The 18,657-nt window shown below is 38.2% G+C and overlaps 1 protein-coding gene across 1 annotated transcript in view; it reads right to left on the bottom strand.

Moving 5' to 3' along the window:
• The window catches only part of TSPAN13 (tetraspanin 13), a 29,844-nt gene extending 11,522 nt beyond the window's left edge, over positions 1 to 18,322 (bottom strand). The window contains exon 1 of the mRNA XM_079151920.1: positions 18,039 to 18,322. Coding sequence (XP_079008046.1) covers positions 18,039 to 18,101 — 63 coding nt within the window. The 5' untranslated portion in view covers positions 18,102 to 18,322. The remainder of the gene's footprint in view (positions 1 to 18,038) is intronic.
• Positions 18,323 to 18,657: the final 335 nt, after the last annotated feature.

The following is an 18,657-nucleotide window of genomic DNA, read 5'->3' as shown; positions in this document are numbered from 1 at the left end:
TATTATTGAAAATGTTATCTAGAACATTCACAAGGATCTCTGCTCTGAATCCCTCCCCTTACCCTCCCTCCCCCACACCATAGGGAAAAGAAGTTGCTCCCTTCTTTAACTGTGTAGGAAATTCCTTACCAAGGTGATTCTGCTATGTCTTCAACAGGTTTTAGTATATCCCTATTACTCCAACCAGGAAATCTTTCAGAACCACTGAAGATTTCCAATTGTTGCTTGAAAAAATTACCCAAGTATAGTGACATAAAACAACACCAATTTATTCTCTATAAATCCAGAGGCCAAAAGACCAACCTGGATAGGTTGACATTGCTGGATCAATCAGATTGCATTTCTTCTGGAAGTTCCAGGGGAGAATCTGTTTTCCACCCTTTCTAGCTTCGAGAGGGTTCCAAGTTCTGGCATTCCTTGGTATACAGTCCCTCCTTCCCCTTCAAAGTCAGGAGTATACCATCTTCAAATCTCAGAATACAACCCACTTCTCTCAGCATTATCTCCTTTTCCCTGACCATTCTGCCTACCACTTATAAGAACCTTTGTGATTTTATAAGGAATAACCTCCCCATCTCCAGGGTCTCACAATTCAATCACATCTTCAAAGTCCCTTTTGCTTTGCGAGGTAACATACTGGCAGATTCCAAGGATTAGGATGTGAACTCCCCTGGGGTCAGTCAGCACTCAGTCTACCACAGGGGGTGAGAAATGGGCAGCTGAGTTACCCCAAGAATCTTTCCCGCTAAAATATTTCAAAACATTGCAAAATATTTTAACATTTTATTTAAATATATATGTGAGCATGAAGAAACCCTGGGAAGTCCCCAGAGACCAGAAATGAAAGGAGAACGGAAAGCTCAAACCATAAGCAGGCAATTGGTTGGGTGGGCCCAGGACGCCTGGGGAAGGAGCTCCTGGATCAGAACAGTCCCTGAAGGAGAAGGACTTTGGTTTCAAGCCAAGCAGAACTGGGAAGTGAAACTGAGACCACAGAGCTAGTAACTCCAAGAAACTATTTTCTCAGTGTAAGTAAGACGTTATAGAAAAACAACAACTAAACATCCAGGAAGACAGCGAAGATTTTTGAAACTCTTCACAGAATCTACAAGAAAGAGAAACACCACACCCAGCTCTATATTTGGAGTTTAAATGTAAACTACCCCATACGTCCAGGAATCTTCATGCCAAGTATTTCAGATAAAAGCTGATCAGATTGTGATGGCATTTGTGAAAGAAAAACTCATAGAAGCAACTCCAAAATGACTCAGGAAGGGCATTTTCAAATGCCAACTTCAATACCATTCCCAAAAACTGTTAAAAAAAAAAAATTATATACACGCATGTGTGACCATTGTTAAACTTAGCAAACACTACAAAACACATGAGAAACAAATACTATGAGAGATGTAACACACACAAAACAAGTAGTTTCCAAGAACTTGAGGTTAAAAAATTAATGAGACTAAAATTAATACATTTAAGCTAACTAAATAGATTAAAACACACACACAATTTGGCTGGGGGGGGGGGGAAATATATATTTTTAAAATGACTCGAAAAAGAGCCAAAACTAAGCATGCAGAGAAACCTGGTAAAAAAGATAAAACATAATTTAAAAAGAAAAAAATAATAATGGCCCTTAGGCAAAATTATTTTTTAAGAAAAAGAATAAGATTAAATACCTTAAAATTTCCCTAAGAAATAGCTACCAAAAATTCAAAGCAAAAAATCACACTCAGTGACAAAACATAAGAAATATTTCCTTCAAAACTCAAGAATAAATTCACCTCTTCTACACAGCACTGTAGAAGGTCTCAGGTCACTAAGCAAGAGTGAAGGGGGGGATGGGTGGAGCAGGAAGAGCACCCCTGGCATTATTCACAAATTAGTACAAGTATGTACAAAGGAAATCCTAAACATTTGCCAATTACTAAAATTGATAAGAACCAGCAAAGTTACTAGAAACAGGATCAATATACAAAAATCAACAGCATGCTGATTCAACCAAAACAGTTTTTATATATTTTCTTAGGATTCAACTTGTAATAGGCCCCCAGAATACAAAGTGCAGATGAATAAATCTAACAAAAGCAGCCAGCATAAGAGCTTCTGGAGAAAATGGTAAAATGAATTGAAGAACATGATAAAGATCTAAATTAAGAGCTATATGATGTTCATACAGGAAGAGACACTCACAATAGAACACTAACTCATCCCCAACTAACCCACAAATTCAATGTAATTCTAGTCAAAATAGGAGAGTTTTAATTCACATGGAAGGAAGAATGACACAGATGAGCTGGAAACACTCCAGAACATTAAGGACAAACACCTCTATCTGCTATACTTTTTCAACCCTGTACTGTCACCAGCTCCAGGCAGAAAAAAATGTTGCTGGGGGCAAATCACACCTTGCTAGTAGTCAAATCCAACTGTCCTGAACTCTGCCTTTGACTTTTCATCCTATTTTGGAAATCTTAAGTTTGATTCTACATCTTTTGGGAGTGTTTCATTATTTAAACATTAGTAAAAATAAGTAAATAATAAAATTAAAACAACCAAAGAAATGCTGGGCATGGTAGCACATGCCTATAATCCCAGGGACTCCAGAGGCTGAGGCAGGAGGCTCACAAGTTCAAGGCCAGCCTCAGCAATTTAGTAAGGCCCTAAGTAACTTAGTGAGACACTGTCTCAAAATAAAAGTAAAAAGGGTTGGGGATGTGCCTCACTGGTTAAGAAGCTCTGGGTTCAATCCCTGGTACCAAAAAAAAAAAAAAAAAAAATCAAAACTGAAGAAGTTAAAAACCATCCTAACAAAAGTCAGAACTTACTTTAATTTAAACCAAGCAATTTAAACCAAGTCACAGATCAACATAAGCCAACAGCATGGTGTTTGAGAGAGCTGGAATTCTAAATCAGTAGGGAAAGTGGAGGCTTTAATGAGCAGCTCTATGACAATTACTTTCTATTGTGAAGGAGGATAGTATTAGTCCCTACCTTACCCGATCAATTTAACCCTACCTATAAAAAGCACACTTTGAAAGTTAAAAAACAAAAGTACAGAAATATATTGCAATAATTTTGTGGTTAAAGAAATATTTTTTAACCAAGATTCAAAAAGCACACACTACTATGACATTTGATGTATGAAAAAAATATTCTAAGTGTTTTACATTTATTAACCAATTAACCTTTACAACAACCCAAGAAGATAAGTTGTACTACAGCTTTCATTTCCCAGATGGAAAAAAATTGTTCACAGAGATGTTAAGTAATTTGCCCAAGGTTACACAGCAAGTAAGGGGCAGTAGAAGTGGAATATGAATTAGGGCTTTCTGGCAGCAGATTCTGATACATATTCCTATTTTACAATTTTATATAATGAAAGATATAAGACAAAAAAAGGATAAGCTTAGGGGCCAGAGTTGTGGCTCAATGGCGGAGCACTTGCCTAGCATGTTTGAGGCACTGGGTTGGATTCTCAGCACCACATATAAATAAATGAATAAAACAAAGGTCTACCAACATCTACAAAATATTTTTTTAAAAAAGGATAAGCCTAGGACTAAATATCTCCAACCCTTACAAATCAATTTAAAAAGGCAAAAAGCACCCTGAAGAGACATCAAAGGTAATGAGGTCATCACTGAAGAATCCAAAAAGCCACTCAATAAAAATCAAAATATCAAATATTAACATCCACATATATGAACTCACAAGCACTGGATTGTCAAAAATTAGGCTCAAAGACCCCAAGGGCGCAGGGATCCAGCAACTGTTGTTGCTACCTTATAGAAAAATTTGGCAAGAAAGCAAAAGATGTGTATCCCTTATTAATGCTGCAATTCTGTTTCTAGGTTAATCCCCAAGAGAACATGCATTTCACCAACTAGAAATACACCAGGATTCTGCCACAGCCTTGTTTGCAACCGTAAAAAGCTGAAAACGACCTCAAACTCGAAATGGAGATTCCTAAACTTTGGTGTCATCACACAACAGAACCCAAATGATTTTTTAATCTATTTCTATGAAATAATAAACTTCAAAACTATAAATCCGATAAGTTGTACAAACACACATGAAACATACCATTTGTATATGTTTTCAAACATAAAAAACATTTAATATTCCCTGTGGAAATCAGTGTGTGAAGTTGTCTGGGATGCCATACATACAGATGCTGACTTCAGGACAGTGAGTTCTGAAGAGGGGAAACAAGCAGGCTGGAGAGGGAACCTGAAGCCCCACAGACTGGTCCATTTTTTCCTCAACCAGCCTTAGTTCCTCCCATTTCCCAAACCCAGTAATTTGAATGAAGATAGTCTTGTTTTTCTTTCAAAACTTTTGTGTTTAATAAAAAAAAAAAAAAAAAAAAAAAACAATTTTGTGTTAATTACAATTGAATCATCAAGTATGGCCCACATTCCCTCCTCTAATTTGCTACCACTTAGAAAAAAAGGAAAGCTTTAAAATGACGGTGATACATACCTGAAGGCAGCAGGTAATAATTTATGGAGTCTCCACACCTGTGTAACAAAATGTCCATCACACTTGGTCTCAAGTATGAACCAAGACATCACCCTTCTCCACACAGAAGTCATTTACAAGGGCTATGAAAGGTAGAAGAGAACTGATTCAACTAATCCAAAACAAATTGTGCATCTATTACTACAATAGTGAAATTGCATTAATATGAACTTATTTGAGATAATCAATTTTCTCATTAAACTCCCTGAATATTTTTTCATTAAAAAATTGAAAACAATGTATGTAAGAGTGATATTTGTAAGATACAACGAAAATCTCCCAAATGTTCATAATTAACTTTTTAAAGTTAAAAATAGCACCTAAAGTGCCTCTAAGATTTGATTACTAGTATTTTGTTAACTTTTACTAAAGGAGATTCTTTTAAAGATAATAATGAAACAATTTATTGCTTAGTGATAATTACATGTTACCGTTGGTCTGCAATTTTAAAGAGATTATAAGTCTTACAAACTAGTGATCTAAAAATTATTGATTCCAATAAAATTAATTCTAACTGCATAATTAAAAAGTCTAAGCTTGTCACTATAACTTGGTAGACAAAGGAACTGCAAAGAATCCTTTGTTCAATTATAATAACAGCTTCCTTATGAAACCAATTATAATAGAAAGTAAATTTAGACCCATGACAAATAGTTTCCTTCCTTTGGGAGACAGAATGCTGATAAAAACAGATTATGGATCTGTTAACTCCTTGATAGCGATGTTTTTATGAGCAGGAAGCACCGACCTTTCCTGTTTTCTCTTTAGAACAAAGAAAAGTTAGCCATATAAAAAGAGCTTTAAGAGAGAGTTAAAAGACCTGTAATGGAAAAGGCACACCACAGCAAGATTATAAAAATATGTCAAATTGTTATGGCTTCACCAAGCAAATCCCAAAGAGGTAGCAGCAGCAAGACTACCAGCTCACGCATGAGTAGATTCTGAAGGTGAATAAATAGGAGGGTCTCATGCAAGGGATATAGAGATCCTCAGCCAGGCTTAAAAGACAGCACAAAACCACAGAACCCCAGGGCACAAAGGTACCTGGTCAGTCATCTTAATGTAGCCCCTTCATTTTGGAGGTGAGGACATCGCAGTAGCAAGGTGGCATCCAAATGATGTAGTGGTAGAGTTGTAGCAAACTTCCTGTTTGGTGCATTTTCCCCTCCACCTAGGACTATATCATAGTGCCCAGTAATGTACTTAAGGAATATTTAACACCTTAATATCAGTTACCATTACATTGTATAAGAATTTGGGTTCTTGTTTTGCCATTTGAATAGATCTTCTTAATTTACTTCCTATGAGATTTGACTACATAGTAATGTGTAAAAGAACAACAAATCCCTCTTCTCATATGACCTTTCCATTAGTTAGCTACCAAATGCTAACTTACCCTTGTTGTGCTTTTTATTTTTCTTTTATCTGAATGAAAAATTCTGCCATATACACTTAAATTCACAGACAAGCACAAGAGCACACACTGGGCTACCTAGAGTGGGGGAAGAAGAAATTCTCCTTAGGATGAAGAGACCTTATCTCTGAGGTCACTCCAGTAAACAGAAATGCTTAAAACTAATCAACATGTGTTTATACCCCTTTTGGATTGATACATGCAATGCTACTAAAAATATATTTATATATGTGTATATATGTGTATGTGTGTGTATGCATGATGTTCTTTATAATCTAGCATTAAGTAATGAAATGTTAAACTATGACACTTTCAAATAAAGAAGAAGAAATTGCTAGAATATTCTAGAATTAAGAACCAAACAACTGCTGCCCCAAAGATCAATCTTTGTGGTGGACATGTGTCTTCTGCTGCCTAACACATATCTTTCTTATCCTCGTGCTTTGCTTTTTTGCTGAGGTAGAAAAGAGAGATTACCACAGCCTGGGAAGAGGGTGGAATGGGGGAAGGGAGAGGACTATAGAGACAATTAATGGGCCAGGAGTACAGGTGGGTAGGGCGAATAATGTTTAATGCTTCACAGCACAGTAGGGTAGCTATGGTTGACAACGATTAAATGAAAATTCCACCATAGCTAGTTGAGGATTCTGAATTTTCCCACCCCAAATGAAATAATGTATGTCTGGGGTGATGATGTCAATTTCTCTGAACATCACACATTGTATATAGATGAACTGAAATGCCACATTGTAGCACATTAAATATGTACAATTGCTGTGTGTCAATTTAAAAAAAAAACTTTTTAAAAATGTTTATAGAAGACCTCTCTAAAATTTTTTAATCCAAAGTCAAAAAAGGTGTTAAAGAGCCACAGTAACATCCTAGGCCATATTTTTTTCTCCAAACACCCTCCCTAGGCTTACTAAATTTAGCTCCATCTTAATTTTACTTCTGAGTAGGTCAGTTCCAAATCTATAGATATGGTGAGAAAACAGACAAATTACAAAAAAGGATGAGGAGACTTCTGTGGACGATGGATATGTTCGGGTCTTGAACGTAGTGATGGAGTCACAGATGTACACAAATACCAAAACTTTTCAAATGCTACACTGTAAAAAGGCATGGTCACTAATACCTCAATAAATCTGCCACCCCGCACCCCAAACCAGCAAAAGAAAAAAACCTCAGAAGGAAAAGCATTTCAGAGCATCATCTTTCTTCTGGCATGAACAAATTCTGGTGCCTAGAAGAAAGTCACATAACAGGAATACAAATGGAGAATGGGTGCATGACAACATGCTTGGATTGTGTACCTTGTCTGGGATTGCTTACTTTCTCACCTCTTTCTCAATGGAAATGATACACTTGACCATTTTAAGCAGTGGTATAGCTGGGCACCTATTTCCTGCAACTGAAATCTTCCTATTGCTGTCTTGAACGTGTCCTCCCAAAGCTTGAATGTTAGAAACTTAATTTTCAAATCCATATGCTGGTGATATTTGTAAGTGGAAATTTGGGGAGGTAATTAGGATTAGATGAATTCTTCAGGTGTGGGGATTAGAAACTTTATATGAAGAGCCAGGTATCATGGTTTGGGAGGCTGAAGGAGGAAGATCTCAAGGTAAACCTCATCAAATTACTAAAACTCTGTCTTAAGTTTAAAAAAAAAGAAAAAGAAAAAGAAAAAGAAAAAGAAAAAAGACTGGGGATATAGCTCAGAGGTAGAGCACCCCTGGGTTCAATCCCCAGTTCTTCAAAAAAAGAAAAAAAAAAGTTTAAGAGGAGGAAGGGACCAATACACCCCCTCTCTCGTCATGTGATGACTTCCTCCATATTACAATGCCGCAAGAAGACCCTCACCAGATGCTGCCCCCAAGCCTGAACCTTCCAACCTCCAGAATTGTGAGAAATAAATTTCTTTTCTTTATAAAGTACCCAGTCCGTGATGTTCTGTTCTGGCAGCAGAAAACAAACTTAGACACTAACATGGTGGTCTTTGTTTAAAGTTGATCCAATTAGGTCATTCTCCAGCTGGCTATCCTTTGTTTCTTGTTTTAGGATAAAGTCTACATGGGGCTCTTAAATTTCAGGATGTGAAAGGCCTGGATTACCCCTGGAGGCAATTTGTTAGCCACTAATCCCCACCCCTGTACTTTGAATTCTTTTAAGGGGCCCTCTACATAGAGTGCCATTCAATCAAGGCACACGTTGATCTTATATTCCTAGCACCTGGCTAAGTGCCTACTACTGAAGAGGTGCTCAAAACATATTGAATGAAAGGGCTCTTGATATTGCTCATTACACGTTAAGGACGGGCAAATGCTTATTCACCAACCTATACAATATCTGGGGGGAAGAAATTCAGTCTAATGATGTTCCAGGTTATACTTAGTCTATATAACCTATAAAAGTGATTTTCATTCTTTCATCAAATATCCACATTTCAAGAATAAGATGAAAAAACAGATTTGAATGTTAGCACAAAAATTCTACTAGAGTAAGTAACTTGCTCTGAGGCTAAAAGAACTTAAAACATTTGATAACACTGGATCAGATGTTGTAATTATTCAAAAATGTTAGCAATAAAGCAAGAGAAAAGTTATGTTGGTAGTAAAAGGCAAGAAAAATCATATCATTATTAAAGAAGAACTGTACCACCAAAATGTAATGCAGCATGCACTGACATAGGAAGAAAAGTCTCAGACCACCTTCCTCCATGTTTCACCTTTATAAGGAAATATGCTTGAAAACTGAACTGTTTCCTGAACTTTGAAATGTTTTAAACTAATAAGCAATTCAGAGATGTTTCTATGATTCCAAACATCTGGAGGGAAATGTGAAAACTCTATTAATAATCCAGATATTGCTAAATAGACAATGTTATTTAGATATTGCTAAATAGACAATGTTAAAGACAAAACCTCAGTTCTTCCATTGTTTTTAATTCTTCAAATCATACAAAAAACAAATTTTTTTAAAAATGTCTTTAAAAAAAATCATACAAAAGGCCCAAAGTGCTCTTGGACATATTTTTTTCCTTATGGTTCTCCACAGTACCATTGATTTTATTCTTACTAGACAGAAAATATGAAGCATATAATAACTCTTGAAAAGAAATTACATAAAGGGAACTGAAAGTGAGAAACCCTAACTTGTCATTCTCCAGGGATAACTAGTTCGCAATGGCACCCACAGCTGGCAAGCAAGTTCCAATCCTATCCTACCCTTCCTTCTCTGGAGCAGTTCTAAATGACAAGAAGTGAAGTTATGGGCAGAACAACCCTGCACTGATTCCTGCATTCAATTAACTAAATGCCAACCATATGCCACGACTGTGTAGTGCACAAAGGAAAGCGAGAAAGATTGAGACACAGGTCCTTACTGTAGACAGGCTTATCGTTATCTCAAGAAAAATAAAACCGGTACCTGCTCTTTCCAATGACTTTATTGCTAAATTCAAGAATTAAGTCTCAGTAGCAGCACTTGACACACGTTCAACCCCATCTTCTTAACTCAGTTTGTACTTGGTGTCCAGGACACCAAACCCTGCCAGGTTTTCCTCTCACATGACCAGCTATTCCTTCCCCCACTCCTTCACAGAACCTGCTTTGTCTCCTAGACTTCTTAGTGGACGAACTTCACTGCTTCAATCCATGTCTGCCCTTTTCTATCTAACCTCACTAACTTGTTGATGTCATCCACTCTCAGCTCTGTAAATAGCATTCTCTATGCTAACAACTCTCTGAACTTAAATCTCCTGACGCCCTCTCCCCTGAATACCAATGTTGTTAGTCTGTGCATCTGACATCTCCACCTGGGTGCCTAATGGCAAAAAAGGCTAATACTGAACCCCTGATTTTCATCCCAAATCTTGCTTCACCCATAGCTTTCCCTGTCCCAGTTTATGGTATATCCATCCTACCAGCCGCTTGGGTCATAATCTCATGTAATCTGCAACTCATCCCTTTCTCTCCCACCCCATTTCCTATCCATCAGGAAATCTTGTTGGCTTAACCATAAAAAGAGCCCCAGAATCTATTTCTTTTATTTTCATTGTTGACATACTGGTCCAACTCTCTATCATCCCAGGCCTAAATTACATCGATATCCTTCTAATTAGTTGTACTGCTTCAGCCTGGACCCTCTAATACAATTCTCAATAGAAGGGCAGACAATCTTTTACATAAAAATCATAGCCAGGCATGCCTATAGTTCTATTGACTCAGGAGGCTGAGGCAGGAGGATCTCAAGTTCAAAGCCAGCCTGGGCTATTTAGTGAGAGCCTATCTCAAAATAAAAATTTAAAAGGACTAAGGATGTAGCCCAGTGATAAAGAACCCCTGAGTTGAATCCCTAGTAAAATATATATATGCCATCAACCCTCAGGCCAAATCCACCAATGGCTCCCCATTTTATTTGGTATAAAAGCTCAAGTCCTTATACTACCCTTCAGACCATTTATAATCTAGGTCCCTTAACGTCTCTGACCTCAGTTCTACCACTGCACTGTTTGTTGGTGTCCTAGACACACCCGACTCTTCTGTCCCTTACATAAACCAGGAATACTCCTCCATCAGGGTTTTTTCAAAAGCTGGTCCCTCTACCTGAAAAACACTTTTCCAAGATATTTATCCTTCATCTCTTTCAAGCCTTTCTTCCAAGGTGGTCTTCCCAAGCAAGCCAGTTGTAACCATCATAGATAAAACTCTGTACCCCTTCTTATTCAACAACCCCCACTCTCCCACCATATTCATTCCCTACATTCTGCTTCATTTTTCTCCAGGGCACTTTTTCATGTTCTAATATGATATGTAATTTACTTATTTATTTGCTTATAATCTGTCTGCCTCTATAATTAAGCTCCATGAAGAAGAATCTTGGTTTGTTTTAGGCTATTGTTGTTCAATTAATATTTATGTTTGGAATGAATAAAAGAAAGAAAATGACTTGGGTTCATCTTATAATACATTTATATTAGACTCACAATATAAAGAACCCCAGCAAAATAGTTATAGTATAATTTACAACTATACCAGATGTAGACTTGTTCATGTGAAAGGTCACAGAAAATCCCCAGAGGTGTTTAAAAGGTTGTCCAACAATGGAACAAAAAAGTACTTCATGAAAAATTACATTCTACAGTGGATAGAAAAAAAGAATATTAAATTTTAATTAAAGTTTAATCTGCAGCTAACTTTTATACTTTAAAATATCAGGCCATGGGTTAGGGATGTAGCTCAGCACAGAGTACCTGCCCAGTATGTAGAAGATGCTGGGTTTAATACCCAGCACCACAAAAAATAAAAGTAAATTGGCTATGCTTCTGGATTTAACTCCCTCTCCATCCCCCACCCAAGTGCTAGGGATGAACCTCAAAGTCCGGCACATGATAGGCAAGAACTCTACTATGGAGCTACATTCCCAGTGATCAGTGTGAACAAGGTACAGTTTTCCAGATGTGAGTTTTTTCCCGTAAACAATAGCTGGAAAAGGAGCAGCCAATTCTGTAAATTCAACTAAGTATTTAGAAAACATAACCTCTATGTTACTCAAAATAAAAATAACTACAAGCTTAACAATGCAAACAAGGGGGTAAATAGATCACAGAGAAAGTTATGCTTTATGTCAACCAGAAGCTAAGGGTCTCACTGAGAAGACAGGAATACATCTATAAGATCCCGCAACGGTAAGTCAACAGCAACAACAGAGTAAAACAAAATCTGACAATATCAGTTCTCAGCTCTTACTGTAATCCTCAAATAGATAAGAAACATAAAAGAAAAATCACATGCCCTGTATCCACAAATTACTCTGGACAGCACTCAAGATTGTAGAGAGAAAATTTTAAAATAAATGGAGTGGTGTTGCATGCCTATAATCCCAGCAATTCTGGAGGCTGAGGCAGGAAGATCACATGTTCAAAGCCAGACTCAGCAATTTAGCAAGGCCATAAGCAATTTAGTGAGAATGGCTTAAAAGTAAAAAATAGAAAGGGTTGGGGATGTGGCTCAGTGGTAAAACACCCTTGGGTTAATTCCCTGATACCAAAAAAATAAAGACTTCTTCCTGACAGAAGAGTCTAGGATTAGCGGCTAAGACATCAAGGCGGAAAAAGGGCATAATTTTGTGGGCAATCCAAGCATAAAGCAATGTAAATAGGAGGTCAGAGGGTGGTGAAAAATCTCGAATGGCATGCTAAAGAATTCGTTCTCCTAGGGTTTTCATGCTTCTTTGGAGGCAGGGGGATACTGGGGATTGAACTCAGGAATGCTTAACCACTGAACTACATCACCAGCTCTTTTTTAAAATAGTTTATTACAGACAGGGTCTGACTAAGTTGCTAAGTGCCTCACTAGGTTGCCAAGACTGTCTTTGAGGCAATCCTCCTGCCTCAGCCTCCCCACCTGCTGGGATTACAGGCATGTGCCATGGTACCTGGCTGGGTTTTCATACATTTTTTAAAGTGGATTTGGATTCTTTTACATTGTGGTAAAATTATGTAAATTCAGCTGAATATAAGAAGGAAGATGGAACAGACCCAGCCTGCCCTCACCAAAAACTCAAATGTGTTTGAAATGATGACACCTGCTTCAGGTCACAGTGACTTCCATATAAATTAGGACAGTAAGATGTTCAAATCTCACTTTTAAACTATAGGCTGAATTTTCCCCAAAGTTAATTGTTTCTTTCTTTGGAAATGTCTTTAATAATTTTGTAGTTAAAATTTGTGCATGTCAGTAATCCCATTTCAAATGAAAAATGGCACGAATAGGACATTTTTGTTACTGTATTTTTAAATCAAAAGGTGGGAAATTTTAGGAAAACATTTGGCACAAAATCAGATTATAAATATCAACATATCTTCTGAAAATTCCATATTCTGTAAATAGTGAATAATTTTTACTTAAAATGCAAATAAATATTCAGAACCAAATAAATTTATTTTATTTATTTATTCAGGAGTTTGAATGACAGATAATGCTATAAATCTAATCACATTAAAAATATTAAACTAGAATTTAGAAAATGATCAGAATTTTGAAAAATGTCAAATGCAGTAATGTGAAAACAACTGCAATAAGTACATTTTTTTTTTTCCTTTGGCTGAAGTACTGGTATTTTTTCATTTGAGTTAAGATGGAACAAAAATTACAAAATTTCCAGCATTCTAGTGTCCAGATTGGGACTCAGGGGGAAAAAAATGCACAAAATTAAATCAAAAATGTAAACCTTGTACTTCCAAATTTATACTTACTACACCTCAATCAATTTTTTCTCAGAACTGAAAGATTTATTTTATTTTGAGGATATGAACTCTTCCCTTCCTGGAGTCTGTTGACTTATCAGCAAGTTGTACATGTTAAAAAAATCCCAAGAGTTTGAAATTCTTTTTATTGTAGCATGCTGGTTTGTAATTCAGAAATTTAAAATTAATCTAAAATTAAAAACCTTTTCCACCAGAACCTGTAATGACTCATTTTACTTCTGTAATATATCCAAAGCATTTATACACATCTTACTTTGAGTACAACTGCAAGAGGGGAGAATGGAAAATATTACCAATTTATATATGAAGAAACTGAAGATGAAATAAAATTGTCTAGGGGTGGAGTTAGAAAAGTTGAGTTTTATTCATAAATCTGGTGATTTTCCCTCCATAAATTAGTCTTTTTTAATCTGAAAAACATAGCACATTTTATTATAAAATGTATCCCAATTTCAGTAATGTTAAAGTGCAAACCAATATCTTAGAATTGATATAATTTTGTATAATTTTTGATGTTACCTGAGGATTTTTCTCAAAACAACCAAAGATTTAGGGGGAGAAAGAGACAAACTTGGAGTTAGTCTAGAAGAATGAACACACAAAAAATAAACTTCTGAAATTTCCTTTGTGAAAGCAAATCCTACGTTATTTTTTGTTTTTCACATTCTTCTTCTTCTTGTTCTGGCAAAACTGGGGATTGAACCAGTAGGCACTTTATACTCAACTACATCCTCAGTATTTTTAGTTGTTTTTATTTTGAGACAAGGTCTTGCTAAGCTGCCCAGGCTGGTCTCGAATTTGCCATCTTCCCGACTCAACTTCCCTGAGCCACTGGGATTGCAGATGTGTGTCCCTGCCACTGGATTATTCCTTACATCTTAATTAAAACCCACATATTAAACCATTAGTCTTTATATTTTTTTCCACATACATTTTACATATATTTTTACACACACACACACACGAACTGTCAGTTCAACTCTTAAAGATCCCAACACAGTAAACACATTTTTGGTCATATTTTTCAATTTGGTTCTATTTAACAAAGTCAGTTATCCAACTACTTTTCTTTCTTTCTTTCTTTCTTTCTTTTTTTTTTTAAATAGATTTTTCTTCTCCGGTTAAGAAGTACAAGGAATATTCCTTAAAAATATAGAGCTGGGGATGTACTTCAGGGGTTCAGGGGTGAAGTACTTGCCTAGCATGTGCAAGGCCCTGGGTTTGATCTCTAGCACGGGGAAAAAAACAACCAACAAAAAAAAAAAGAAAAACCACTAAATTTTTAAAAGTTCTTTTCCAAATATTTGTCAAAATATTTTCAATCTAAAATATTCATATAAAAACATACTATTAAAATAATCCCAAACAAGTTTTATTTATATCCTAAATAATCTCAGATCTGTATACTAATTCTACATTTGTCCAATTAAATCACACCTTTATTCCTATCCCGCAAAGATGTTCCCCATTCCTTAATTTTATGGCACCTAAACTAGCCTTATATACAATTTCCGAAACTAGACCCTGTCTTTGCAAGACAAGCATTCATATCTGTATTTATTTCCCACTGTTTTTAGTAGAGAACATACAGTGGACAAATGTTCATGGACTGAATACAGTTCTCAACCTTACATACACAAAAGAGATTTGGCCTGGGGCAGTGGCACCTGCCTGTAAACTAGTGGCTCAGGAGACTGAGACAGGAGAATCTTAAATTCAAGGCCAGCTTCAGCAACTGAGTGAGAAAATCTCATAATAAAAAATTAAAAAGGAGGGCTGGGGTTGTGACTCAGTGGTACAGTGGTTGCCTGGCATAGGTGATGCCCTGGGTTCAATCCTCAGCACCACATATAAATAAATGAATTAAATACAGGTCCATCAACAACTAAAAAAATATATAAAAATAAATAAAATTAAATTAAAAAGGGTTGGGGATGTAGCTCCATGATAAAGCATCCCTAAGTTAGATCCCCAGTACCCCCCCCCAAAAAAAAGTTGATTTTAAAGTCATGTTTGATTTGCTGCTATATTTCCAGTCAGAGAATAAAGCCTGGCATACAGTAGGCACTCAAATTATATTTGTTGAATGAAGAAACTTTAATTATCTTTAAATGTTGGAAGTTTTGGAGCAAGTCACTTTTCCTTACAACACCATAAAGATGGATTAAGAGACTGTAGCTTTCGCTGTGTATTTTATACTTACAAATCATTTACATATACCACACTAACTTATGGTTGTTCAGTGCTAGGGATCTCCTTTAATTATAATAACCAAGACAAAAAAAAATTGAAAACATCAACCATTAGCCTTTTTCATCGTCATCAAGTGTTCACGACAAGTTTGGGGATGTTTATTCCACCTTGTTCTTGCAACCTGTTTCTGGGCTGATAATGAATCTAGCACTAATCTCAGCCTCATCAGAAGCCTACCTGGGGATATAGAGTTCAGCTGGAGAGTCTTCAGTTCCTCAGAACAGCGCCTTCCACACAAGAGATAACGCCTCAGCCCCCGGCCTTTACACCTTCCACGTCCATAAGCAATCCTGGTTTTATTAATACTTTCAGAAATTACCTCAAACCTAATCCTGCAGCTTTGAACATATTTTAGAGGCAGTTACCAAGGCAGGATTAGAACCTACAAAGGATCCTTTTATTTGTGTTTTATAAAGAAATGTCTCCTAAATCCCCAAGTTCAACCCTATACCCAATCACCTCACATTTTTTTCATGTTTAAATGTTGAGGGAGAGACCAGGCACAGAGAATCTAAATAATAGCCATGGAACATTTCTCACATCTATTTAAGACCTAGTTTAACTTCGCCTGTCATTCACCTCCAATTTAAACTGCCAAAGTTATTTTAGCCTATTTCCAAAAGTATAAGAAGTGGCCGCTAATTCATTTTAAAAAATGTCCCTTTGTCTCCCTAAAAAGTCTAAGGTTGAAAAGAACTAGCCATTTTTATATTCCCATGAATTTCCAATTCATTTTTTTGGTACCAGGGTTCAATTAAGTTTTACTGCATACCTACTAAAATAGAATATACTTTGAAGGTAAATAATTTGGAATAGATCCCTTTTTAAATCTTTCTATCTCCCCACTGTCCTGATGTGCTATATATGAAAATAACTTGCATATATGTGTGTGTACACATATATATTAATCTATATAAACTCCTCAGTCAAATAAGTATGTGCTGTAGACATTCTGTGTGTAAGCAGATGCTGTAAGATTTAAATGTCTGGTGAGCAGGCGGAAACATCAACAGGGAAAGAAAACGAGAGAGCACAAAACATAATTTGAAGTTTGAAGTAGACCATTCATGCTAATAAAAGAAAATAAATACCTTTAGAGTTGATCAGCATTTGTTTAATAAATGATAGGCATGTCTCAGGTGAAACAGGTTTATTTTGATAAAAAAATTTGACATGAATCCACAATTACAAGCAGATGCATCATCAGATGTTCTAGTTTTTTTCCTCAAGTCAACCAATTAGTACCATGTTGAGGAGATTCCTACTAACTAGCTGGAAAAGCATACTGTATGCCTGTTTTTGCCCAAGCTTTGCCCTCATATTCACAGGGAAAACAAACAAAAAAACAAAACAGTAATGGTAAAATGACCCCAGCCTCTGTATTGGTGACCACAAGGCAGCCTCTATTCCAAGGATGTAACCTAAGCTTGCACAGATGCCTAGCTCTCTGCTAATGCAAGGGAGCTGGGTTTGTTTTCAGGGTGGGTGTTGCAAAGCACCAGGTGTATTTATAGAAGGGAGCAAGACTATGATGGAAGGATGATGACAGAAGAGGAAGTTTCACCCAGTAGAGTCAGCCTGTAGAAAGATCTGGATTCCACAGCAGGTCCCTTTCCTGATTCACTACCTACCAGCTATAAAAACTTATTAAAATCCTTTTTGGTCTGTTACCTTGTGTATAAAAATTAGACAACTCCCCTTACTTCGGATGGTTGTCAGAGAGTCGAATAAATATCATGTGCGAAACCTGGGATATGGTAGGCATGCAATAAACGTCAACTTGTCCTCCTCTAGTTCATCCAGAATTGCTCCTCAAAAATCACAAAATAGCCTGCAGCGTTAAAACTAAGAGGCCTAAGCTGGTTGGCAGGGAAGAAACCACTTGGGTGGAGGCTTGCTTATTTACTGGAGGACTTCGCTTAAAATGGAGTTAGGATATTGATAAGCGGGGGAGGGGTGGGGACCACATGGAAAAACCATCAAGTATGAGCAAAACTGGCAATAACATCAACAAAAAGACAACCCTTTATGTAAGCACCAAACTTCGGAAGCTGCGCATATCCTCATAACCTAATCGATGGCTTCAATTCAAATTACAGGAGCACGCAGAACTGAACTAGAGGCACACCATCCATATGCCCCCAGTTTCAGACCACGCTATTCTGCAAAACTATCCTCAAACCCCGGGTGCTATCCCACCTCCAATCCCCTTCCATATGGGTTCGGAAGCCAGGAGCTAGCCGCCAAGGGATCCGGATGAGAAAGTGGGGAGGTCCAGTTAAATGTATGAAAAACAAGGAGGTGGGTGAGGGGGCGGGGTGGAGCAATGTGGCAGAGACACGGCCAGTTAGCCTGATAGACCTCGTCTTCACAATAGGCTGAAGGAAGAGACTGCGACAAGGGCCGGCTCCCGGTCCCGACTAGGGACTGATGGCTAGGCCGGGGGCGCGCAGAGCGTGGGAAGACGGGAAGTGGGGGGTGGCTGGGATGAAGCGAACGAGTCTATGGCCAGGCAGGGAAGACCAGGGGCGCCCAAGCAGGTGCAAAGCACCCAGGCTGGCTCGGGCTACTCACCGTGTAGAGCAGGTTGAGGGCGCACAGGCAGTTCTTGGAACACGCGAAGCCCCCGCAAACCATCTTTGGAGCCTGTGTTTGCCCACAGCTTCAGGTAAATTCCACTCTGTCGGGGCCTTCCGGGCAGCCGCTTTGTCCTTGCCTTTGGGGCCTGGCCGAGGCGAGCAGCAGCGCCAACCGCGGGTTGGGGGCCAGGGACTGGGGCTGCAGTGCCCGGCACGCCCGCGGCTGCACAGACCAGCTCTGGAACCTGCGGCCGCCGCAGCTCCAGCGGGAGCCCGAGCCCCGCCCAGCACCCCCGCCTCGCCCCGCGTGCTGATTGGCTGCCGACCGGGAACAAAGGTAGAAATATGCAAATAAATGCGCTGGGCCAGCCGGGATCCGGGAGGGGAGGGGAGGGGAGGGGAGGGGAGGGGAGGGGAGGGGAGGGGAGGGGCGGTCCCGGGCTAGGAAGAGAGGGGCGGGGGCCACTGGGGAGAGAGTCCGAGGCCCCAGCTCGTGGCCTCCAGGTCTTTTCCCTTGGAGCAGGTGAGGAGCAGAGGGTGGGGCTCGAAGAGATCCACGCTGGCAGGGAGGAATATGACAGCGCCTTTTGATTCTTGGACCCGGCGGTGACGTG

This window comes from Sciurus vulgaris, assembly GCF_902686455.1.
Source record: "Sciurus vulgaris genome assembly, chromosome: 8".
NCBI lineage: Eukaryota > Metazoa > Chordata > Mammalia > Rodentia > Sciuridae > Sciurus > Sciurus vulgaris.
This window is presented reverse-complemented; position numbering and strand designations above follow the sequence as displayed.